Source organism: Garra rufa, chromosome 21 (genome assembly GCF_049309525.1).
Source record: "Garra rufa chromosome 21, GarRuf1.0, whole genome shotgun sequence".
Classification (NCBI taxonomy): Eukaryota; Metazoa; Chordata; class Actinopteri; order Cypriniformes; family Cyprinidae; genus Garra; species Garra rufa.
The window spans coordinates 42780377-42804374 of record NC_133381.1 but is presented as its reverse complement, the minus strand read 5'-3'; the positions used below and the strand labels follow the sequence as shown (position 1 = coordinate 42804374).

At 34.0% G+C, this 23998-nt stretch overlaps 1 protein-coding gene across 1 annotated transcript in view; it reads left to right on the top strand.

Annotated features, from left to right (window-relative positions):
- Positions 1-18421, top strand: part of LOC141295776 (uncharacterized) — a 122795-nt gene extending 104374 nt beyond the window's left edge. Inside the window, exon 15 of the mRNA XM_073827048.1 lies at positions 17625-18421. Coding sequence (XP_073683149.1) covers positions 17625-17737 — 113 coding nt within the window. The 3' untranslated portion in view covers positions 17738-18421. The remainder of the gene's footprint in view (positions 1-17624) is intronic.
- Positions 18422-23998: the final 5577 nt, after the last annotated feature.

Sequence of the window (23998 nt, the reverse complement as noted above, 5' to 3'; positions counted from 1 at the left end):
TTTGAATGCAGACCTCACTGTTACTTATTACAGGAAATGAAATTATAGTGTGAGACGCGGAATAGAAATGAGACGTCTCGTCTGAGTGTCTGCCGTATGACAGTTTGTTTGTCTCTAAGATGATGTGATGACAGTACTGAAGTCATTCTGAATGCACCGTCGCACTTACAGGAACATCAGGTCTGCTGACGGGATTCGCTCAAACTCCAGGCCTGGTTTGATGTCTCAGACTTGGGGTTGAGTCTAGAGCGTTTGGTCTGATGTCAGATGGGTGGCATCTTGTTATTAATGATAGTTTTAGGTGACCTGTTACACTAAGTATAACAGCAACAAAATATAACAATGAAATGTAAAAGTAAATCAAATTATTACCGACCATAATCATTTCTCAGTAATACAAAAAAAAGTACTGCTGTGGACTGATATCAGATTGCGAATCATTTAAATCAGATCGGAACTTCGGAGATGGTTTGTGAATAATTTGATTCAAATCAGGATTTCAGTGCAGGTTTGCAAATTATTTGATTCAGATTGTAACTTCAGTGCAGTTTTGTGAATTGTTTGATTCAGATCAGGACTTTGTTGTGGGTACGCAAATCATTTGATTCAGATTGTAACTTCAGTGCAGTTTTGTGAATTGTTTGATTCAGATCAGGACTTTGTTGTGGGTACGCAAATTATTTGATTCAGATTGTAACTTCAGTGCAGTTTTGTGAATTTTTTTATTCAGATCGGGACTTCAGTGTGGGTTTGCGAATTATATGATTCAGATCAGGATTTCGGTGCAGGTTTGCAAATCATTTGATTCAGATCAGGACTTTGGTGTGGGTACGAAAATGATTTGATTCAGATTGGTATGGAAGCAGATTAGTCTCATTAATAATTCACGCACAATACACGATGCACACATGCGTGTCCCAATTCACGTGCACGAAAAAAATATATATATTCACAAAAAAAATTCACGTGCAAAAAATAAGAATATAAATTCATAAAATACGTTTCACAAGTTGCAAAACACAATTCACAGATTTACAACTGTGTACAACAATTTTGAATGTTTAAAAATCACGAGTGTATCATGGACTGTGAGTGTGTGAATAGCTTTTTTACGTGTGTATTTTTTTAGACTTGCGTGTGTGTTTTTGAGACTCTCCTGGCAGCGAACTCCTCCCATGCGGGTCACTCGTACACTTTAGCCAATCAGATTTGAGCCTGTCGATCGACCAATCATAACCCGCTGTGGGCGTGCCTATCTTACGTTACGTCATCAGCGCGAGTCCAGTTCCAGAATTCAGATACGATTCAGCTGTTGATCGTCTCATTTGTAACTAGCCTAGTAAAGGTGTATTGTTTTATTTTGATTGCTTAAAAACTAAAGGTAAAATCGGTCGTTTAGACACACTCGTTAACGTGACCAGTTTAAGCCAGCGGCTGCTATGAAAACAGATAGTGTTGCCAAAGATGCTGTCTTGTGTTAGCCACAATGTCCTGTTTATTGGCCAAAATGAAGAAAGAATTCTGTTCATTGCCATGTTTTTGTTTAACAACGCTGGGTGTCCTCTGCCCAGTCTAGCTCCCACTTAGCACTGACCCTGCCTTTATTATTATAGCTTTATGTAATGATGAATATACCTCACGAGAACTCAGTGTATGAATAACGGTGTGTTTGTTCTAACCATTTGTGCAACTGGATGCAGTGTTTAATTAAAACACACTAATCATTTTCCTTGCATTTTTCAGGATTTAACACTTTGGAACAACATCTGGATGACAGTTACAGACCTCTTCGTTCACATTAATCTTTATGTCTTTTTATGTACTTCACCTTTATGCATTATTTTTTTAATGTAATCAACATTCATGTACTTTTTAAAATATTATATTATTGTGATACATAATTTTATGTTGAGCAGTGATGTAAAAATCTTTGAGATTACAATACACAAGATGATGTTGGTTAGCAGCAATTGTATTTGCTTTAGTATTAACAGTTCTGGAATTTGCTGGTCAGTCAGACAGACTGATCACATAAAGGAATGCATCAAAGATTATTCAGTAAACTTCATTCAAGTTCCGACTTGTTTTGAATGTTTTAATTCTGACATACAACCAGAACATTTAACAATGCATAACAAAGCTTTATGCCTTAACAAATATAAAGTCATAGGGTACCATTCTAAAAGAAATGTAGTAATAATGCATGAGTTAAATCAGTTGAAACTGTTAAAATGGATGGGTTGCAGCATGACTGTTTTGAAAGAGTTACAGTTCCAAATGAAACTTCTAGATTCACATCACCTCATAATTTGTGGCAGAGGTTGAAATAGGAGCAGCTACTTGTACATCATAAGCATCACAATTCTGAAATAAATAATATCTGCAGGCTGCAGCGTAAACAAACTTAAATGAAATGTACATGGTTTACAATGTGTGTTATTAAATCGTCATCAGCTGAATGCGTGCCATCGTAGGATTTGAGACACAAGACAAGTTTGGCTCTGACAGCTCTTTCCTGTTTTCAATCAAAAAAACAAAACCACAAGAGACTGCTTGAAAAATATCCAAATAGATAATTTTCATTTTCTATTTATTTACATGTCCCATCTGTAAAAAACGTATTTTATGCTTTACATTAAGTTTATAATTTTAATATCTTTATGCGGTATGGTATCCACGTGAATGATTCTTTATTAAATAAACATAACAATCGATAAATATTAAAACATAATACACTCTGAGCAGCAGCTGGCTTACACTGGTCACGTTAACGATTGTGTCTAAACGACCGATTTTTAAGTAAGCATGCAGTATAAAACAAAATGAGACGATAAACAGCTGAATCGTATCTGAATTCTGGAACTGGACTCGCGCTGATGACGTAACGTAAGATAGGCACGCCCACAGCGGGTTATGATTGGTCGATCGACAGGCTCAAATCTGATTGGCTAAAGTGTACGAGTGACCCGCATGGGAGGAGTTCGCTGCCAGGAGAGTCTCAAAAACACACACGCAAGTCTAAAAAATACACACGTAAAAAAGCTATTCACACACTCACAGTCCGTGATACACTCGTGATTTTTAAACATTCAAAATTGTTGTACACAGTTGTAAATCTGTGAATTGTGTTTTGCAGCTTGTGAAACGTATTGTATGAATTTATATTCTTATTTTTTGCACGTGAATTTTTTTTGTGAATATATATATTTTTTTCGTGCACGTGAATTGGGACACGCATGTGTGCGTCGTGTATTGTGCGTGAATTATTAATGAGACTAATCTGCTTCCATAGATTGGGACTTCGGAGATGGTTTGTGAATCATTTGATTCAGATCGTAACTTCGGTGTGGGTTTGCAAATAATTTGATTCAGGTCAGGACTTCAGTGCGGGTTTTGTGAATTGTTTGATTCAGATCGTAACTTCGGTGTGGGTTTGCAAATAATTTGATTCAGGTCAGGACTTCAGTGTGGGTTTTGTGAATTGTTTGATTCAGATCGTAACTTCGGTGTGGGTTTGCAAATAATTTGATTCAGATCAGGACTTCGGTGTGGGTTTGCAAATAATTTGATTCAGATCAGGACTTCGGTGTGGGTTTGCAAATAATTTGATTCAGATCAGGACTTCGGTGTGGGTTTATGAATCATTTGATTCAGATTGTAACTTTGGTGTGGGTTTGTGAATGATTTGATTTAGATTGGGACTTGGAAATGGTTCGTGAATCATTTGATTCAGATTGGGACTTCGGTGCGGGTTTGCGAATCATTTGATTCAGATTGTAACTTTGGTGTGGGTTTGTGAATGATTTGATTCAGATTGGGACTTTGGAAATGGTTTGAGAATCATTTGATTCAGATCGGGACTTCAGTGCGAATTCGCGAATCATTTGATTCAGATTGTAATTTTGGTGTGGGTTTGTGAATGATTTGATTCAGATTGGGACTTTGGAAATGGTTTGAGAATCATTTGATTCAGATCGGGACTTCAGTGCAAATTCGCGAATCATTTGATTCAGATTGTAACTTTGGTGTGGGTTTGTGAATGATTTGATTCAGATTGGGACTTTGGAAATGGTTTGAGAATCATTTGATTCAGATCGGGACTTCAGTGCAAATTCGCGAATCATTTGATTCAGATTGTAACTTTGGTGTGGGTTTGTGAATGATTTGATTCAGATTGTAACTTTGGTGTGGGTTTGTGAATGATTTGATTCAGATTGTAACTTTGGTGTGGGTTTGTGAATGATTTGATTCAGATTGTAACTTTGGTGTGGGTTTGTGAATGATTTGATTCAGATTGGGACTTTGGAAATGGTTTGAGAATCATTTGATTCAGATCGGGACTTCAGTGCAAATTCGCGAATCATTTGATTCAGATTGTAACTTTGGTGTGGGTTTGTGAATGATTTGATTCAGATTGGGACTTTGGAAATGGTTTGTGAATCATTTGATTCAGATTGGGACTTCAGTGCGGGTTCGCAAATCATTTGATTCAGATTGTAACTTTGGTGTGGGTTTGTGAATCATTTGATTCAGATTGGGACTTTGGAAATGGTTTGAGAATCATTTGATTCAGATCGGGACTTCAGTGCGAATTCGCGAATCATTTGATTCAGATTGTAACTTTGGTGTGGGTTTGTGAATGATTTGATTCAGATTGGGACTTTGGAAATGGTTTGTGAATCATTTGATTCAGATTGGGACTTCAGTGTAGGTTCGCAAATCATTTGATTCAGATTGGGACTTTGGAGATGGTTCGTGAATCATTTGATTCAGATCATAACTTTGGTGCAGGTTTGCGAATCATTTGATTCAGATCGTAACTTTGGTGCGGGTTTGAGAATCATTTGATTCAGATTGGGACTTCAGTGCGGATTTGCAAATCATTTGATTCAGATTGTAACTTTGGTGTGGGTTTGTGAATCATTTGATTCAGATTGGGACTTTGGAAATGGTTTGTGAATCATTTGATTCAGATTGGGACTTCAGTGCGGGTTCGCAAATCATTTGATTCAGATTGTAACTTTGGTGTGGGTTTGTGAATCATTTGATTCAGATTGGGACTTTGGAAATGGTTTGAGAATCATTTGATTCAGATCGGGACTTCAGTGCGAATTCGCGAATCATTTGATTCAGATTGTAACTTTGGTGTGGGTTTGTGAATGATTTGATTCAGATTGGGACTTTGGAAATGGTTTGTGAATCATTTGATTCAGATTGGGACTTCAGTGTAGGTTCGCAAATCATTTGATTCAGATTGGGACTTTGGAGATGGTTCGTGAATCATTTGATTCAGATCATAACTTTGGTGCAGGTTTGCGAATCATTTGATTCAGATCGTAACTTTGGTGCGGGTTTGAGAATCATTTGATTCAGATCGGGACTTCAGTGCGGATTTGCAAATCATTTGATTCAGATTGTAACTTTGGTGTGGGTTTGTGAATGATTTGATTTAGATTGGGACTTTGGAAATGGTTTGTGAATCATTTGATTCAGATTGGGACTTCGGTACGGGTTCTCGAATCATTTGATTCAGATTGTAACTTTGTTGTGGGTTTGTAAATGATTTGATTCAGATTGGGACTTTGTAAATGGTTCGTGAATCATTTGATTCAGATTGGGACTTCGGTGTGGGTTTGCGAATCATTTGATTCAGATTGTAACTTTGGTGCGGGTTTGTGAATCATTTGATTCAGATCGGGACTTTGGAAATGGTTTGTGAATCATTTGATTCAGATTGTAACTTTGGTGCGGGTTTGAGAATCATTTGATTCAGATTGTAACTTTGGTGCGGGTTTGTGAATCATTTGATTCAGATCGGGACTTCGCTGCGGGTTTGCGAATCATTTGATTCAGATCTGGACTTCAGTGCGAGTTCGTAAATCATTTGTTCAGATTGGGACTTTGGAGATGGTTCGTGAATCATTTGATTCAGATTGGGACTTTGGAGATGGTTCGTAAATCATTTGATTCAGATTGGGACTTTGGAGATGGTTTGTGAATCATTTGATTCAGATCATAACTTTGGTGCGGGTTTGCGAATCATTTGATTCAGATTGTAACTTTGGTGTGGGTTTGTGAATGATTTGATACAGATTGTAACTTTGGTGTGGGTTTGTGAATGATTTGATTCAGATTTTAACTTTGGTGTTGGTTTGTGAATGATTTGATTCAGATCGGGACTTCGGAGATGGTTCGTGAATCATTTGATTCAGATTGGGACTTAAGTGCGAGTTTGTGAATCATTTGATTCAGATTGGGACTTCAGTGTGAGTTTGTGAATGATTTGATTTAGATCAAGACTTCGGAGATGGTTCGTGAATCATTTGATTTAGATCGGGACTTAAGTGCGGGTTCGCGAATCATTTGATTCAGATTGTAACTTTGGTGTGGGTTTGTGAATGATTGATTCAGATTGGGACTTTGGAAATGGTTCGTGAATCATTTGATTCAGATCATAACTTTGGTGCAGGTTTGCGAATCATTTGATTCAGATCGTAACTTTGGTGCGGGTTTGAGAATCATTTGATTCAGATCGGGACTTCAGTGCGGATTTGCAAATCATTTGATTCAGATTGTAACTTTGGTGTGGGTTTGTGAATGATTTGATTTAGATTGGGACTTTGGAAATGGTTTGTGAATCATTTGATTCAGATTGGGACTTCGGTACGGGTTCTCGAATCATTTGATTCAGATTGTAACTTTGTTGTGGGTTTGTAAATGATTTGATTCAGATTGGGACTTTGTAAATGGTTCGTGAATCATTTGATTCAGATTGGGACTTCGGTGTGGGTTTGCGAATCATTTGATTCAGATTGTAACTTTGGTGCGGGTTTGTGAATCATTTGATTCAGATCGGGACTTTGGAAATGGTTCGTGAATCATTTGATTCAGATTGTAACTTTGGTGCGAGTTCGTAAATCATTTGTTCAGATTGGGACTTTGGAGATGGTTCGTGAATCATTTGATTCAGATTGGGACTTTGGAGATGGTTCGTAAATCATTTGATTCAGATTGGGACTTTGGAGATGATTTGTGAATCATTTGATTCAGATCATAACTTTGGTGCGGGTTTGCGAATCATTTGATTCAGATTGTAACTTTGGTGTGGGTTTGTGAATGATTTGATACAGATTGTAACTTTGGTGTGGGTTTGTGAATGATTTGATTCAGATTTTAACTTTGGTGTTGGTTTGTGAATGATTTGATTCAGATCGGGACTTCGGAGATGGTTCGTGAATCATTTGATTCAGATTGGGACTTAAGTGCGAGTTTGTGAATCATTTGATTCAGATTGGGACTTCAGTGTGAGTTTGTGAATGATTTGATTCAGATCAAGACTTCGGAGATGGTTCGTGAATCATTTGATTTAGATCGGGACTTAAGTGCGGGTTCGCGAATCATTTGATTCAGATTGTAACTTTGGTGTGGGTTTGTGAATGATTGATTCAGATTGGGACTTTGGAAATGGTTTGTGAATCATTTGATTCAGATTGTAACTTTGGTGTGGGTTTGTGAATGATCTGATTCAGATTGGGACTTTGGAAATGGTTCGTGAATGTTTTGATTCAGATTGGGACTTTGGAAATGGTTCGTGAATGATTTGATTCAGATTGGGACTTCAGTGTGAGTTTGTGAATGATTGATTCAAATTGGGATTTTGGAAATGGTTCGTGAATCATTTGATTCAGATTGTAACTTTGGTGTGGGTTTGTGAATGATTTGATTCAGATCGGGACTTTGGAAATGGTTTGTGAATCATTTGATTCAGATTGTAACTTTGGTGCGGGTTTGAGAATCATTTGATTCAGATTGTAACTTTGGTGCGGGTTTGTGAATCATTTGATTCAGATCGGGACTTCGCTGCGGGTTTGCGAATCATTTGATTCAGATCTGGACTTCAGTGCGAGTTCGTAAATCATTTGTTCAGATTGGGACTTTGGAGATGGTTCGTGAATCATTTGATTCAGATTGGGACTTTGGAGATGGTTCGTAAATCATTTGATTCAGATTGGGACTTTGGAGATGGTTTGTGAATCATTTGATTCAGATCATAACTTTGGTGCGGGTTTGCGAATCATTTGATTCAGATTGTAACTTTGGTGTGGGTTTGTGAATGATTTGATACAGATTGTAACTTTGGTGTGGGTTTGTGAATGATTTGATTCAGATTTTAACTTTGGTGTTGGTTTGTGAATGATTTGATTCAGATCGGGACTTCGGAGATGGTTCGTGAATCATTTGATTCAGATTGGGACTTAAGTGCGAGTTTGTGAATCATTTGATTCAGATTGGGACTTCAGTGTGAGTTTGTGAATGATTTGATTTAGATCAAGACTTCGGAGATGGTTCGTGAATCATTTGATTTAGATCGGGACTTAAGTGCGGGTTCGCGAATCATTTGATTCAGATTGTAACTTTGGTGTGGGTTTGTGAATGATTGATTCAGATTGGGACTTTGGAAATGGTTCGTGAATCATTTGATTCAGATCATAACTTTGGTGCAGGTTTGCGAATCATTTGATTCAGATCGTAACTTTGGTGCGGGTTTGAGAATCATTTGATTCAGATCGGGACTTCAGTGCGGATTTGCAAATCATTTGATTCAGATTGTAACTTTGGTGTGGGTTTGTGAATGATTTGATTTAGATTGGGACTTTGGAAATGGTTTGTGAATCATTTGATTCAGATTGGGACTTCGGTACGGGTTCTCGAATCATTTGATTCAGATTGTAACTTTGTTGTGGGTTTGTAAATGATTTGATTCAGATTGGGACTTTGTAAATGGTTCGTGAATCATTTGATTCAGATTGGGACTTCGGTGTGGGTTTGCGAATCATTTGATTCAGATTGTAACTTTGGTGCGGGTTTGTGAATCATTTGATTCAGATCGGGACTTTGGAAATGGTTCGTGAATCATTTGATTCAGATTGTAACTTTGGTGCGAGTTCGTAAATCATTTGTTCAGATTGGGACTTTGGAGATGGTTCGTGAATCATTTGATTCAGATTGGGACTTTGGAGATGGTTCGTAAATCATTTGATTCAGATTGGGACTTTGGAGATGATTTGTGAATCATTTGATTCAGATCATAACTTTGGTGCGGGTTTGCGAATCATTTGATTCAGATTGTAACTTTGGTGTGGGTTTGTGAATGATTTGATACAGATTGTAACTTTGGTGTGGGTTTGTGAATGATTTGATTCAGATTTTAACTTTGGTGTTGGTTTGTGAATGATTTGATTCAGATCGGGACTTCGGAGATGGTTCGTGAATCATTTGATTCAGATTGGGACTTAAGTGCGAGTTTGTGAATCATTTGATTCAGATTGGGACTTCAGTGTGAGTTTGTGAATGATTTGATTCAGATCAAGACTTCGGAGATGGTTCGTGAATCATTTGATTTAGATCGGGACTTAAGTGCGGGTTCGCGAATCATTTGATTCAGATTGTAACTTTGGTGTGGGTTTGTGAATGATTGATTCAGATTGGGACTTTGGAAATGGTTTGTGAATCATTTGATTCAGATTGTAACTTTGGTGTGGGTTTGTGAATGATCTGATTCAGATTGGGACTTTGGAAATGGTTCGTGAATGTTTTGATTCAGATTGGGACTTTGGAAATGGTTCGTGAATGATTTGATTCAGATTGGGACTTCAGTGTGAGTTTGTGAATGATTGATTCAAATTGGGATTTTGGAAATGGTTCGTGAATCATTTGATTCAGATTGTAACTTTGGTGTGGGTTTGTGAATGATTTGATTCAGATTGGGACTTCGGAGATGGTTTGTGAATCATTTGATGATTCACAAATGTTTGAAAAGTATTGTTTTATTATGTTATCATTGACAAATCGCTGCTTTTATAAATAACGCTACAGGAGTGAAACTGAGAGCATTTAATTGTTTTGAGACAGAAACGTTTCTGAACTACATGACACATGATTCATGAATCTCATCTGTGTGAGACTCAAAACAACTAATTCTTCATCTTGTGGCGTAGAGGTTTCTGTTTCTGAAGCGTGCATTGATCATCGTCACATGAGCTCAGGAACGGATGCTGTAGCATATGTTCAGACGTGTTTATGGAGCTGTCAGTCGTCCCAAAGGCCTCAGAGAGCGCCGAGAGCCACTTCACGGGTCACAGCCCAACGATATCAGAGGAGAGATGAAGACTTTTGCCCTCCAACCCTTCTGCTTGGACGGGACACTTGAGCATGAAAACGCAGACGTGTTGGCTTCATGCAAGCCTGAATCTCCTCTTGTATCTCCTGACAGATGAGTGTTTGGCTTCTGGACATTTGGAAACATCTCAGAAAGCGACTGCAGGAGGTGTCTGACACGCTTCAGAAATCAAGCTGATGATCCTTACATGCACATCAATGCAATGATAGCTAGCAGAAATCAGTTGTTTGAACAGTTTACATGCAAATCAATAACCTGGAAACACAAGAAAACATTGTTTACTAGACAAAGTTATTTTCCATTCCTGCATATTTCACTCAGAGAAGTTGTGATGTTGTTAAAGCGTTAATATCAAGCCTGAAATATGAAATAATAGTCAGGAAGATCATTCAAAATCAATCACTCAGTTTTATTCAGAGTCTCAAACTGAGCAAAAATATGCAATCTGGTGCAGATGCTGTTTATATGATGAAATTCTGATGCTTAGTGAGATCTTTATTACAGTAGAGCAGATGTCATAAAATTATTTAAATATCAGTGATCACTCTATATCTCCAATAATATGTTTTAGTAAGATGTGATTTGAAATGATGCAAACATACAGTATGTGCAATCCAATGATGATTGAGAGATGAACAAATAAACGTTCCTCAAAAGATGCAATGTTTTGGAGGCGTAAGAAGATCATTCCTCCACTGAGGAACAGTGAAAGTAAAGCTTCTGGAAACAAACGTTCCTCAAAAACTAAAACTAAAAAATAATTCATTGAGAATCAAGTAAAGCCAAGCTGCTTCAGTCCAGTAAGTGTTCATCTGGAAATATGACTACAGTTATTCTGACGTTTACTTGATAAAAAGCAGTCAAGATTTGACACTAAAAAAACACATGAAGCACCAGCTGAAGCTGGACATTTGTACAATTTCACTAAAAGAGCTTTGATTTGATATACAACTCTTAACTATCAATCAGACAACAGAAGACAGAAGAGTGTGAAACAGGTTTAACAGAAAAGTTCTGATCATGTTGATCATTTAGAGGCCTTAGAAATGTGTGTATCAAATGCTTTTAAGTCTAAAATCTACAGTAAGAATGTTTTCCTATCACATGTACACTTCAGTAAGTGGACTTGATATGGGTGAAATCAGTTTGCGCATAAGAAAACAGGTTAACGCGTTTACGTGACCAAATCTGTTGTCGGCTTATTAAGCATAATTGGTTTATAAATGTGCATGTAAATGTGCTCCAGGTCTGAATTTCATGAGCGGATATGCCCAATTACACAGTGGTTTAACGGTTAATGCAACTGACCCACGGGCTGTGCATTTGGAAAACAAGAACATGTCAGAAATTCACTGCAGGGATCTATGCATCTATACTATCAAGTCTTAGTTTTTGCTTTTTGCTTTTCTGTCTATTATTTAATGTTAAGTTTTACTACAGCTATTATTTTAATGTTCATATTTCAGCAAGAAATTGGAGTTGAAATTCAAAAATTAATATAAAATTGCTGTTTGAATGTTTATATGCAACTTTTATTAGTGTTTTGGTTATTAAATAATTATATTATGGGATGCAGTCAAAATAACAGAGAATGTAGAGAAGATTTAAAATGTATCATTTAACTTACAATCTGCAAAGTGGAAAATGTGTTTGAATATTCCATTTAACGTCAAAGAACTTTAAATAAACACAAATTTATAAACAAATAAGCTTTTTCCCCACCAAATCTAATTTTCTGTGACTGTTTGGATGCAGTAAAAGCAGAAAACATCTGGATCGTGTTTGCATTTTCTTCGTATTGGCTATAATTCTGACCTTAAAAAGGGATCAGGCATAAGATAATGTCACACACATGAAAATGGACCGAGAATTGATCAAATAGTTGTAATCTGGTTCAGATGGTACAGGAATCGTGTGTTTTTGCCAGGTTTTCTGCAAATGAGTGGAAAATGCAAAACTTCTTTACCACACAAATGCTTGCTGAAAGCAAAACTCCTATGAAATACACACATGTGATGTGACCCTGGAACACAAAACCAGTCGTAAGTAGCACGAGGATATTTGTAGCAATAGCCAAAAATGCATTGCATGGGTCAAAATTGTCCTTTCATGCCATAAATAATTAGGCTATTAAATAAAGATCATATTGCATGAATATACAGTCATGCCTGAAATTATTCATACCCCTGGCAAATTCTGACTTAAAGTTACTTTTATTCAACCAGCAAGTTTTTTTTTGTTTTTTTTTTACCAGAAATGACACAGGCTTCTTTTATTTACATTTGAACAAAAAGTGGCATGTCCAAAATTATTCATACCCTTCTCAATAATCAATAGAAAAACCTATATTGGCTATTACAGCAATCAAATGCTTTCTATAATTGCTGACCAGCTTTTTGCATGTCTCCACTGGTATTTTTGCTCATTCATCTTTAGCGATGAGCTCCAACTGTTTTAGATTGGAGGGTCTCCTTGCCATCACCAACTCAACAGGTGTTTTTCACCTGTTGAGTTTATTAAAACAGCGGTTCTCAATGAATCAGGGTAATTAGGATGCTTTAGAACAGCTTGGACTATTTGGAATGGTATAGAACTTTGGATTTTCCTATAGACTGTGACAGTTTGCAAAGGCTATGAATAATTTTGGACAGGCCACTTTTTGTTCAAATGTAAATAAAAGATGATTAATATTTTTTTCCACAATGACGCCTCTTGTACATCGTCTTATTATCTTTTGGGAGAAGCCTGTGTCATTTCCGGTAAAAAAAAACTTGCTGGTTGAATAAAAGTAACATTAAGTCAGAATTTGCCAGGGGTATGAATAATTTGGCGCTTGACTGTATGTAAATATTTCAAAACTAATTTTTTTATTAGTAATGTGCATTGCTAAGAACTTCATTTGGACAACTTTAAAGGCGATTCTCTCAATATTTAGATTTTTTTGCACCCTCAGATTCCAGATTTTCAAATAGTTGTGTCTCAGCCAAATATTGTCCTATCCTAACAAACCATACACCAATGGAAAGCTTTGATGTATTCAGATGATGTATACATCTCAGTTTAAAAGAAATTGACTCTTATGACTGGATTTGTGTTCCAGGGTCACATATTTAGTGAGAAAGGGTGACATGCTATGGCAAAACAGAACGCACCACCAAATTAGTAAGAAAATGTATTACAGAAAAAAGTATTAAAGTTTATTTTCAGTTTAAAAATGCTTAAACAAGCCTAAAATGTTTTGCCAATTTCATCTGGTCATTAAGTGTAACCCTTGTGCATCAAAAAAAAAAAAAGTTACACATAGGTGCAAAATGGGCAAAAATGGCCATGTCCAAAAAATGTTTTTTTTTTTTTTTTTCACCAGCATCTGTTCTATCCATAGATACCAAACATTCTTTAATTTTCAGAATTGTAACCCTTTAAATGCTGGTTTGTTTGCATAATGCCACAGGGGTTTTTATATAAAAAAAATAAAAAAAAGACAAATAGTAGTTAATTTCCATATACTAAATGCTAGGCAGATTTTTTTTCTTTGCTTATTATATTTTCTTGGGGTTGTCAGTGAAAACAACAACATTCATTCTGAGGCATTTATATTTATGTAGTGTTAGATTTAAAAAAAAAATATATATATATATATATATATGCCAAATTTGAAAAAATGGCACAATCTAGTAAAAAATGGTAAAAAATTTAAAATGCGAAGCCTTGCCAATAGAATAAATGCCTATTAGCAAATATTGCATAATTTTATAGTCAAATGGACCTGGGTTAAAAAATTGCAGTTTTAATGGGTTTCAATGTGGACATTTTTGTCCTTAAGATCCTGAGTGTGAGCATTTTTGTACTGAGGGTAAAATAGATTTTTTTTTTGAAGGAAATGAGGGTGAAATATTAAAATTTCAATAAAAATAAACACCTGAGCCAAAATGTATGCAGTTGGCATTAACACAGACACACTTATAACAAAAAACTAAACTCAAATGGACAAAAATGTCTATAAGGTCACACAAGAGTTAATAGTAGTATTTTCCATCTTTGCGAACACAAACCATGGCGTTTGAAGCAGCATCAGCGTGGTCTCATGAAAGGCTGACATGAATGGAGCGTTTGATGGCGATGAAGGTGACCGTGTCTCTAATATGACGCGCTGTTGAAAGTCCATCATCCAGGAGAGAACCGCAGGCCTCCGTAAAACACAGAGGAGAGCTGCTTTTCATTCTGGCCGCTTAATTAGTCGTTGTGCGATGTGTGACGTGCTGCGTGTGTGTTCCTAATGAAAGAGCCTGACGATTATCAAGAGATTTCACCTTTCCGTCCCAGCTTCCCTTCGTTTGTCTGATGATCTTGTTCACTTTTGTAGTTCACACAAACTACACACTGACCTCGGCGTCCCATCTCTGCAGTGCGTTCGCGCTAATTGCAGTTAAAGGGTTTGTGGAAAAAGTCATTTACTCACCTTCATGTTGATCTTGGTTAATTGTTGAAACATGATGCACCATTCGCTCTTTCCTTCTGAACTTGAACGACTATAAATGCATGATAAAATGAATCCATATGAATCTAGCTGTTAAATTGAAGTTTCATGAGGAGATGTCATTGCTTTATTTTATGAAGAGATTTAATTTAGGCTTTTATTCACAAATAAACATACACAAACCCTGCTGTGTTTATCATATGTGTGTATATACCACTGCTGCTCCAACGTTCGGGATCGGGAACGTTTTTAATGGTTTTTGCAAACGTTTCTTCTGCTCATCAAGGCTGCATTTATTTGATCAAAAGTACAGAAAAAAAAACTTAATATTGCAAAATGTTATTAGAACATAAAATAATGTTTATTTGTTTTAATACACTTTAAAATATAATTTATTCCTATGATGCAAAGATGAATTTTTATTAGCTGTTACTCCAGTCTTCAGTGTCGCATGATCCTTCAGAAATCATTCTAATATACGGATTGAAAATGGAACAATTTTCATTTTGGGGTTATTATTATAATATTATATTAATTTATAGAATGTTTTGAAGGTGAACCAAGATTTTGATTTTGAAACATGGAAAAACAACATGAGAAAATGGCAAAAAAAAATCATTTTTGGGTTACTATTATAATATTATATTACTTCAAAGTATGTTTTGAAGGTGAACCAAGATTTTGATTTTGAAACATGGAAAAACAACGAAAAATTGGCAGAAATTTTCATTTTTGGGTTATTATTGGAATATTATATTAATTTACAATATGTTTTGAAGGTGAACCAATATTATAGTTTTGTAACATGGAAAAACAATAAGAAAAATGGCACACATTTTATTTTTGGGTTATTATTATAATTTTATATTAATTAACAATATGTTTTGAAGGTGACAACTTGAGAAAATGGCAGAAAAACTAATTTTGGGGTTATTATTGGAATATTATATTAATTTACAGTATGTTTTAAAGGTGAACAAAGATTATAGTTTTGTAACATGGAAGAACAACACAAGACAATGGCAGAAATTTCATTTTGAGGTTGTTATTATTATAATTTTTATTAATTTGCAGAATGTTTTGAAGCTGAACCAAAATTTTGGTTTTGTAACATGAAATAAAAAAAACATAAAATGAAACTTTTGCCATTTTCTTATGTTTTTTTATTTTTTATGTTATGTTACAAAACCATAATCTTTTCCAGCTTCAAAACATACTGTAAATTAATATAATATAATAATATTAACCAAAAAATGAAACTTTTGCCATTTTCATTTGGTTAATATTATTATATATTATTAATTTACAGTATGTTTTGAAGCTGGAAAAGATTATGGTTTTGTAACATAAAATAAAAAATAAAAAAACATGAGAAAATGGCAAACAAAAATTGTGGTTATTATTAAAATATTATATTAATTTACCGTATGTTTTGAAGCTGAACCAAAATTGTTGTTTCGTAATATGAAATTAAAAAAACATAAGAGAATGGCAAAAGTTTAATTTTTGGGTTAATATTGTATTATTATATTTATTTACAGAATGTTTTGAAGCTGGACCAAGATTATGGTTCTGTAACATGAAATAAAAAATAAAAAAACATGAGAAAATGGCAAAAATTTAATTTTTGGATTACTATTATAATATATTATAATACTTCAAAGTATGTTTGGAAGGTGAACCAAGATTATGGTTTTGTAACATGAAAAAAATAACATGAGAAAATTGCACAATTTTTGGGGGGGTTAGTATTATAATTTTATATTAATTAACAGTGTGTTTTGAAGGTGACAACATGAGAAAATGGCAAAAATTTCATTTTTTGGATTACTATTATATTACTTCAAAGTATGTTTTGAAGCTGAACCAAGATTATGGTTTTGTAACATAAAAAGTAAAAAAACATGAGAAAATGGCAGCAAAAAAAAAAAAAAAAAAAAACATTTTTGGGTTAATATTATAATATTATATTAATCTACAGTATGTTTTGAAGCTGAACCAAGATTATAGTTTTGTAACATGGAAAAACAACATGAGAAAATGGCAGAAATTTCATTTTTGGGTTATTATTATAATATTATATTAATCTACAGTATGTTTTGAAGATGAACCAAGATTATGGTTTTGAAACATGGAAGAACAACACAGAAAAAAATCTATTTTATGGTTTATTATAATATTATAATAATTTACAGAATGTTTTGAAGGTGAACCAAGATTATGGTTTTGTAACCTAAAATAAAAAAAACATGAGAAAATGGCAAAAATTTCATTTTTGGGTTATTATTATATTTACAAAATGTTTTGAAGCTGAACCAAGGTTATGGTTTTGTAACATGAAATAAATAAACGTGAGAAAACATTTTGGGTTAATATTATAATATTGTATTTATTTATAGTATGTTTTGAAGATGAACCAAGATTATGGTTTTGTAACATGGAAAAACAACATGAGAAAATGGCAGAAATGTCATTTTTGGGTATGGGTTAAACAAGAATAGTTTTCAAAGACATGGAGCAGCTGTAATGGTGGTAAAGCAGCGTGTTCCATGGTTGTTTGTGAATGTGAGCGCAGGTCAGCTCTGGCGTCGCTGAAAGGCGTATCGGATGACGGTTGTTCATGTGTTGACTGCGGTGGACATCAGAAGAGCGTCTGAATTCCCTCCAGCGCTTACAGACCTTCCCGATCAATTCTTCTGCAGATTCTACAAGCTGTTAATCTGTTGCAAATGGCTAACTAAAGATTTTCTGGTCCTCTGTGTATACACACACACACACACACACACATGCACACACACACACGCGTGTTCAGAAACGCTCTGGCCATATGTCTGCACTCAGAGCCACAATCTGTGGAGGGTCTGAGCGGTCAATAACGGAGGAATGCTGAAATGTGTGCTGTTTGATTGCGGACGGACTGTGAGGATGTGTGTGAAGCGTGACCTCTGCTCTTGTGTCTGTCTGTAGGGTTGGAGCGGCGTTTGAGTCTGGATGGCTGCGGTCCTGCTGTGGCTCTGGTTCCTGTTGAAGATCTGCCGGACCGCTGCGTGCTCCGCTTCTCCTGCTGGCTCTGTGTGTAGCGGACCTGCACTGCATCAAACTCAACATCTTGACTTCTGCTGTGACTGATGTCCACCTCAGAATCCATCATACCTGATGCTCTCTTTGTTTGTTAAAGGGTTATTTCACCCAAATGATGATTCTGACACCATTTACTCACTTTCATATCATGCTAAACCTGTTTGACTTTCATTATCGAACACAGACACAGATTGTACATGCTTCTCTTTTATATTCAGTGGAAGTGTATGCTAGGGATTCTCTGAAATTTTAGCCAACAAACATTAGTTCAAAATAGCAAAAAAAAATTCATTTCATTTTTTTCTCAAGTAGAAGCAGTTATATACACTGCTGGTCAAAAGTTTCTGATCAGTAAGATTTTTAATGCATTTGAAAGTTTCTTATGCTCATCAAAGTTGTGTTTATTTGATAAAAAAAAATACAGAAAAAAAATGTTTGTGAAATATTATTACGATGTTTATTAATAATGTTCTTCGAATTTAATTTATTTCTGTGATCAAAGCTGAATTTTCAGCATCCTTTACTCCAGTTTTCAGTGTCTCATGATCCTTTAGAAATCATTCTAATATGCTGATTTATTATTAGAAAGATCAATGTTGCCAACAGTTGTGCTCCAAAATATTTATTTGGAACCTGTTTTTCAGAATTCTTTGATGAATAAAAAGTTAAAAATACAGCATTTATTTAAAATAGAAAGGTTTTCTAACAACGTACACTAATATTCTTCTATAAAAGTTCAGGGTCAGTAAATTTTTGTTGTTTCAAACAATATGTTTTTGAAAGAAATTATTACTTTTATTCAGCAAGGATGTGTTAATTGATTAAAAGTGAGCAAAGACTTATGTTGTTGGAAACGATTTATATTTTGAATGAATGCTGTAAAAGTATCACAGATTCCAACAAAATATTTTGCAGCGCAGCTGTTGGCAACATTGATCATTCTGATAATAAATCAGGATATTAGAATGATTTCTGAAGGATCATGTGACAATTAAGACTGGAGTAACAGCTGATGAAAATTCAGCTTTGCATCACAGGAATAAATAATATTTTGTAGTATATTAAAATAAAAACCTTTTTTTTTATATTTTAATAACATTTTGCAGTATTATTGTTTTTTCCTGTATTTTTTTGATCAAATAAATACTTGATGAGCCTAAGAGACTTCTTTAAAAAACATTACTCAAGTTTTACTGATCCCAAACCTTTGAACGGCAGTGTAGAAGTGAAACTGCTTGTTTCCACATTTTCCTCAATAAAGACATTCATTGTTGATAAACTCAATGGTCAGATAGAAAGAACAACTTTGGAGAGGTGAATTTTGATAGATAGCTGTATTGTATTTCATTCTCTTTTTTTTTTACTGAACTTGTTAGCAATGTTTTATTTAGTGTATGTTTGAATAAATAATGAAAACCACCATCTAAATGTTTACATTTCTAAAAACATAATTTAAATATTTTCTATAAAACTGTTATGTGCAACTTTAAATGTATACAGCTCAGTTTTTTTTTTAAATAAATTTAAATAATTGATTCAATTAAGCTTATTTTTGGTTTTACTTTTGAGCTAAAAGAAGTAAATATTAGTTTCAGAGCATGACTAAATATGCCTTAGTTTTGTGTGAGAATCAGACTGAACTGAAAATCTGCAATTTTTATTTCCACACACTTGTAACGCTCTGGGCCTCTTCGGTCATTTTTGACCGAAAAATTGAAAAAATCGTAGCTTCATCGGAATGAGAGGACACTTGGTGACTTCTGTTGCATGAGCTATGTGAGCACACAAAAAAAAAAACACTGACATGATTTGGATTTGTTAAAGGGTCAAAAAAATAGTCACAGTTGGCTCCTTCGTGGTCAAAAATGACAGACATGGGGAATGAACAGAAAATACAAAAAACTGCAATAATTCAGAGAATCTTTTGGTGGTACAAGCTATAAATCAGCCACTGTGCTGAAAAAAGTGTTAAGCAATCAAGAAATTTTAATGTGAAATGTCGCATTTATTGAAAAGTAAATAAATAATTAAATACAAAAAATATATTAATTCTAGTGAAAAAAATGTGTTCATTAAAATTGCATAAATATTGCATAAGAACTCGAATTTTAAAACAATAATCACAAAGTACTATTGAACAAAAATGTATTTTTATTGATTTTCCTGAAGAAAAAAAAAAGTCTTTGGTCACTTTTGACCGTGAAGAGGCCCAGAGGTTTATTTCAATCAGTTACAAAACACGAGAAGCATCATTGATCTCTGAAAACACAAGGTCTGAAAATGTGAATGATATTTCAAAATTTGGAAGATTATGAGTGAAAAACTCAAAAGGATGACTTTTAAATCTAGTTGATGATTCATATAGACTAGATGATGATACTTCAGTGTTGTTTTATGTGTTTTCTTTGGGGTTTAAAAGTGTAACAGACATCGTGACTCATATTCTTATACAACTGCTTACACTGCAAAAAAAAAATGCTTTTCTTACATCTTGTTCCCAGCCAAAATATCTAAAAATAGGATTTTTCTAGATGAGTAAAACTTATCGTCTTGATTTCAGAAAAAAACAAGTCAAAATTAAGTGAGTTTTTGCTTAGAACAAGCAAAATAATCTGCCAATGGGGTAAGAAAAATAATCTTATTTCAGAAAACATGATTATTTTTCTTGTTTCAAGCAAAAATACATTTAGTTTTGACTTGTTTTTTTCTGAAAACAAGACAATAATCTGGACTTTTTTTAGAGAATTTTTAGATATTTTGGCTGGAAACAAGAAAAAATCTAGGTAAGAGCAGCATATTTGTAGTATAGTGTGTGTGAATGAAGCTGTGGAGTGAAGCAGAGTGTTTTGTTGTGAAATAGTCATCTGCAGACATTAATGCATCTCTATTGATCCTGAGAGAGTCTGTTTTGATCCACACAGCATTACCTGTGTGTGTGTGTGTGTGTGTGTGTGTGCGTGCGTGCGTGCGTGCGTGTGCGTGCGTGCGTGCGTGCGTGCGTGTGTGTGGAGGTATGACATCTTTTCCACATGTTACACAGTGATGTGTTTGTTGATAGTGTCTGTCTGCGCAGCTGTCTCACATACTCAGAATAGCTGTGCAGACAGACAGACAGCAGCTGTGGCCTCATGAGAGCGACACACCCTCATTTCTCTGTGTTTGGATCGTCCTGGACAGTGATGGGGGTAACGCATTACAAGTAACCCAAGTTACGTAATAATATTACTTTTTCCAAGTAACTAAAGTAAGGCTTTACTTTTTAATTGACAAGAAAATATCTGAGTTACTTTTTCAAATCAGTAACACCAGTTACTTTTTCCCCTCATTTATTGATTAAAAGCTCTCCTGTCCCCATGTGGAGAGAAATTGTAAGATGTTCCTTTAGTTCTAGAATAAATATGAACATGCATTAATTCATCTCACTCACTAAAAAAAAAAAAAAAAAAAACAGATACAGTGTTCTTCAAAATGAATAAAAACACTGACATTCAATGCAAACCTGCAATAATTAAATATGTGAAATAATACAAATATCCTTTATGTATTGAATCCCATTTTATTAACCGATGTCTTTGCTGCCGATCTTCCATGATCCAATAAATGACTCAAGATAATCTAACATTTGTTTCCTTTTTTTATTGCTAAAGAGTTGACATTTTTTCTTCTGCGGTCTACTGTACAGACGTCAATTTACTTTTCTCTAAAGAGGCTTTTGCTGTAAAAGGCTTTTACATTTGACAAAAATAGACAAGCAAGTCCTGCCCAGATTTAAAAAGTAACGTAAAAGTAACGTAACGCATTACTTTCCATAAAAAGTAACTAAGTAACGTAATTAGTTACTTTTTAGGGAGTAACTCAATATTGTAACGCATTACTTTTAAAAGTAACTGATCCTGGAACCTGATTTGATTGATGTTTCTTTATTTGACCCAGATGTATTGTATGAATGTTGTACATGAGCAGTGGTTTGTGTGTTTAACTGATCTTCATCATGTGAGGATGATTGTGATGTTATTGTGAGAGAAATATTCTCTCAGTGGTTTGTTTGTGTGTTCAGAACATAGTCAGGATTCAGTGGAGTGTGTCGCCCTCTTGAGGCTGCTCTGCGGAAATAACACAAGCTTGAAGAGTCTATATGTACAGTAAGTATTATATATATTATTTGCATATGTTTGTGGTGTGTGTAAAATGACGTGGATCTGCTGCAGGAAGAAGCTGAGCCGTTTTCTCTTAATTGTCTCTGTCAGATTGTGCTTCTCATGTCTCCTGAAAGCATCAGATCATATTCTGTCAGCTCATTTCTCCAGTGTAATATGTGATTGATAATGAGATCTAGAGAAACCCATCAGATGTTGTCAGATATAAATGAGTTGTGCTGTAATATAAACAGACAGTATGACGTATGAGCTGATGTACACAGATCAACACGACAGCAGACATTAAATCACAAACACACTGTATTGATGAGTTTCACAACTCGAAAAACTATTCTGTGTCAAACATGAAAACTACTTTGATAGGACTATGTGCTGCAAATAGTCAGACCTGCATTTATTTATTTATTTTATTCGATTTGTTATGTTATATGACGTATTTTATAAGAGACCATGTGTAGCTGTAAACCAGTGGAATGAATTGTTTTTGGTCAATTATAGGTTGTATAGTTTGATCTGTGGAAACCTACTGCATATGAAATACAATATGGAAATATATTGCATATGCATGGCATTAGAAAGTTTGAAGACAGCTCCACAAAAATATAAACAACAATAAACGTATATAGTATGAGTGCAAGTTTGCATTCGTTTGAAGTAGAAGTAGAAAACTGAAGTAGAAAACACTCAAACTTTTTGCCATCAGGACTTAACAAAACCCTACTGTTTTATATTAATATTAACAAAATAAAACATTGACCTTAAAAAAAGTATTATATACTTAAGACAAAAATTATACTATATTTTATAACTGTATTTGCATAAAATAAAAAATTACTGGCTTTTATTTAAAAAATAAACCACAAACACCATTTTGAATTGACAAATTTCACACTAGGTTTTATAATATGAAATAAATATGAATAAAAATATTTTCAGATGCCACTTGCTTTGATATTTTGTATTTTTTAAAAAAAAGAAAAATTGTCCTAAGTGTACAAATCTGTCCAAATACTTTTGTGGTGACTATGTTATGTAATATAATATAATATAATATAATATAACAATGAGTAGTAGATTCCATCTGCATACTATATGTAATAACTATGTAATTTGTTATTCAAATTTTAGTCATCAGCTAATTTAAAAAATATCCATCCTTTTCCAAACTCGATTGCCATATAGTACTGCAACTATTATAAGTGCCATAATAAATAATAATACTTAAAAAAATTAATATTAAATTTGTTGCACATGAGTTTGAAATACTTCAAACTTTCTTTCTAATGATCTTTCTAAAACTCTTCAAAACTCATGTCATAAAAAAATCCCAAGAAGGTTTTTTTAGTGATTAAGTCCCTTGTATTGTATTTTCTGTAGCTATTCATTTATTTATTTATTTGTCTATTTGAATTTTCTAATTTATATTTATTTATTTTTTATTTTTTTTTTATTTATTTTTTTTATTATACTGCCGTTTGGACTTAAAAACCCTACTAATATTAACAAAATAAAACAATGACCTCAAAAAGTATTATATACTTGAGCAAATATTACAATTGTATAACTGTTATATTTAACTGTATTTGCATCAAATCAAATAAAAAATATTTGCTTTTATTTTAAAAATAAACCACAAACACCAAATTTCACACTAGGTTTTAAAATATGAAACCATAAAAATATTTTCAAAGGCTACTTGCTTTGATATTCTGTATAAAAAAGTCCTAAGTGTACTAAAATCCTAATAACGCATAATAAAAAAAAAAACGCAATCCACTATAGATATATATTATATTATATTATATAGTCACCACAAAAAGTATTTGGACAGATTGGTCATCAGCTATTTTTATAGCCTAAATATCTATCCATTCTTTTCCAAACCTGATTGTCGTATAATACCACAACTATTATAAATGTTATATATTTTATTCATATTTATTTTATAAATAAAATATCATATATTATGTTGCACATAAGTTTGAAGACTTTTTCAAGTCTTTAAAACTCATGTGTCATAAAAAAAGACTTAAACTATGTAATCGTTTGGAGGTATTTTTAGTGATTAAGCCACTTGTATTGTATTTTCTGTAGCTATTTTTT